The sequence below is a fragment of the Solanum stenotomum genome, chromosome 1 (assembly GCF_019186545.1).
Source record: "Solanum stenotomum isolate F172 chromosome 1, ASM1918654v1, whole genome shotgun sequence".
In the NCBI taxonomy this organism is placed as follows: domain Eukaryota; kingdom Viridiplantae; phylum Streptophyta; class Magnoliopsida; order Solanales; family Solanaceae; genus Solanum; species Solanum stenotomum.
The window spans coordinates 48,950,900-48,954,098 of record NC_064282.1 but is presented as its reverse complement, the minus strand read 5'-3'; the positions used below and the strand labels follow the sequence as shown (position 1 = coordinate 48,954,098).

At 34.8% G+C, this 3,199-nt stretch overlaps 1 protein-coding gene across 1 annotated transcript; it reads right to left on the bottom strand.

The window, feature by feature from the left end:
- Positions 1-2,255: 2,255 nt before the first annotated feature.
- LOC125851512 (pterocarpan synthase 1-like) lies at positions 2,256-2,781 on the bottom strand. Its single transcript, XM_049531295.1, has one exon. It carries the CDS (start codon positions 2,779-2,781, stop codon positions 2,257-2,259), a length of 525 nt encoding a protein of 174 aa, XP_049387252.1. The 3' UTR covers position 2,256.
- Positions 2,782-3,199: the final 418 nt, after the last annotated feature.

Here is a 3,199-nt window from a genome sequence, read left to right as displayed (position 1 = left end):
ACAATATAGATTTTTCACAACATACTTAATAAAGAGCGGTTTCAAAATTTATAATGAGAGAATTCGATAATGTGCCCTTTTAACATAGGAACCAAATTTCTATTTGAAAATTCTGTCACATCCGGTTCATGTATAAATCACCAAATTAGCCCCTTGGATATACCAACCTAATTTTTGGTAGAAATTGGTGTCACTTGCTTTTGGTAAACTAACCCATTAAAAGTCAAATGATATGAATTTTGACAAATATTTTAAATTGTATTTCTTTATCATATTGATATGAAAACAATTGCCATTTATAGTATTTTTTATATAATTTTGGGAAAATGGTCAAAAATACCCCTCAACTTTGTTTTATTAGTTGACTATACCCCTGCCATTAAAACAAAGTTATTTATACCCTCGCCGTTACTAATTTCACCATTTATACCTCTCAACTAACGGAAATCCCCAAATCAACACAAATTACCCGATTTAAAAAAAAATAACCCACCACCCCAATATAATCCAAACCCTAACCCGACCCAACTAACTTAATTCAAACCTACTTCACCTTAATCTCTAAAACAAAAGTTCAGGAACTCAATCTCCCTCATCGTTGTCCCTCGCCGCCGTCTCCTTTGGGTCAACAATGAAGAACCCAAAGCTTCTCTCACCGCCGCTAATTTGCGTAAACAACGAAGAGTCCAATAACCTCTCAAATTAGCCATAAATCACGATTTCTGCAACCTCATCCTCAAGGGAACCAGTTTTGGTTGTGACGTCTCGTTATTTTCAGTAATAGCTAAGCTTTTTAACAAGAGATGATTTAATGAAACTGATCAAGCAAAAGCTAAAAATTCTTCCGATTACTTAACATATGATCTCCAAATCGGCTCTTGACAGTTGCATCATCTTTCCATATTCCTAATCCAAAAGAAGCATTTTTATTATGTTTAGACCATGACTAAAACCTGCTAGAATTGCTCCCTGTTAACCAGAACTAGAAAAACAAAACACTACCTCACTCACCAGGAAAATTAGGAATTGAATAAATGAAAGGCTTCATGGTTAGGTTGAAAAACATTATCTGAACATTGGCCAGTCGGAAATGCATTGAATCGGCGTAAAAATTCTCTTTTTACTGAGTTCTATAACTATATGTTGAGATGGGTTTGATGATGACGAAGAATAAACACCTTTGAGGCANGCGAGCTAATTCCGCCACTGAATGTTCCATTTTCGTTAGAGAAATCGTTAGTATCGTCAGTTGGTGCTTTGGAGTTTGCTAAGCGGTTCTTCGTACGCGGAGTGACTAAGGACTTTTTTCCTGTCTCCTGTCACATGTTAAGATCCTTAGTTAGTTCCATATCCCTTGTTCCTGTAATGAGGGCTATTATGTCTAAGAATCTTCCATTGTCGTATCGTTTACGGGAAGCTGGGTACCGGGTGTATACTCGACGCACGGCGCCTCCTAGGAGACACTGGAATCGGCATTTCCTCGTCTTTCACTCACCGAACGGTGTGTGTCCTCTCCCCTTTTGGATCTGGTTAAGCGCAACCACTGGTAAACACTTAACCTCTTATCAACAAGGTATGGTGAGGGGACCTGATTAGGCTCTTGACCCCTCGATTCCCGAGAAACTCGGTGATCTCGAAGTTTTTCGAAGCCTGGTCAGAGTACGACTGGTTAGGGGGGCATGGGTTTTGTCCGAATGGATGAAGTCCATTCTCTCTTACTGGTCTTTGTATTACACTATCGCGGAGGAAAAAAAGACTCCCATTGAGGCGCTACTTAGCCCGTAGGTTGTGCCACTGGTGACTAACCATACAAATAAATTATATAATTTTAATAATAACTAATAACGGCGCGTATAAATGGTGAAATTAATGACGGCGAGGATATAAATAACTTTGTTTTAACGGCAGGGGTATAGTCAACTAATAAAACAAAGTTGAGGGGTATTTTTGACCCTTTCCCCTATAATTTTTAACCATCTAATTTTTTATTATAAAATATTAAATTAATGTAATCTAATTTAGTTTTGAAAGTTAATCAATTGTCTATCGAAAAGCATAACATGAAAACTAAAAAGGGACGGGAGAGTACCAAACAAGAAAATTAAGAAATGTAAAATCACTTTGTTCGTTCAATTAAATAGAAGGAGAAATAGAATGATCTCACAGTTTCCAATAACAACTAGACTCTCAAAACACCATTAAATTTAATTCTAGTAATTAGAGTGGCATAATACATCCAACACTTTGATATAAAATTCAATAGTGGTTAACAGTAACATCAAGCTTAAGAATAGCTTTCAAATTAGGAATATCAATAAAGTGAGTAGTCATTATACCATACCCTCTAACAAATCTAAAATAACCAGTCCCAGACACAATTGAAAATTCCCTTTCTTTCATTGCAAATAAATCTGCACCTTGAATCTCCATAGTACTCCCTTTATATATCCCATCAGTAAAAATAATAGAAAACATCAAATGTAGTCCTTTACCATCCAATTGTGAATTTACATACATGCCTTGGGCTCTACCAATTAATTTTGAGTTTAGATCTGGACCTTCAGTTACTGGATCATCAACAGCAATAATTGTACCAAAAGAAAGTACACTTGTTTGTGGCCCATCTTTACCAGCCACAGTTATTGCAGATGTGTCATGTCCACTTAAATAATCATGGACATAAAATGCTAGTTTTGTTTGCTTTCTAAAGTTGAAAGCCCAGTAGAGAAGTGGAAGTGCAACAATAATAAGTGGAAAGAAAGAAGAATTAGGGATGTACATTTTTATTTGTGGGGAAAATTTTAGTTTTGGGATGCACAATTTAATGATGTGTGAAAGATGCTTGATCTTGTGAAAAGGATTATTTGCTTTGGAAAATGACAAAGCTATTAGTTTGTTGGTTTTTTTAAAATTGTTAAAAGCTACTATATTAGTTTAGTTTTTTTTTTTTGGAGGTTCTTATTAGTTTACTAAGGATTTTTTTTGTGTTAGTTTGTCGTATTAACATATGCTGATGGCAATTTTAAATATTATCTTCTTGAATGAAAGAGATAAAGCAAGTTCAGATTAAGAAGATAATGAAATATTAAAAAATTGATATGTTGTAAAATCAAAGTAAATAAGTCAAAGAATATTAATAGATGAAAGAAATAGAATAGAGAGACAAAAGAGGAGAGATTTTTTATTCTTCAAAGTGTTT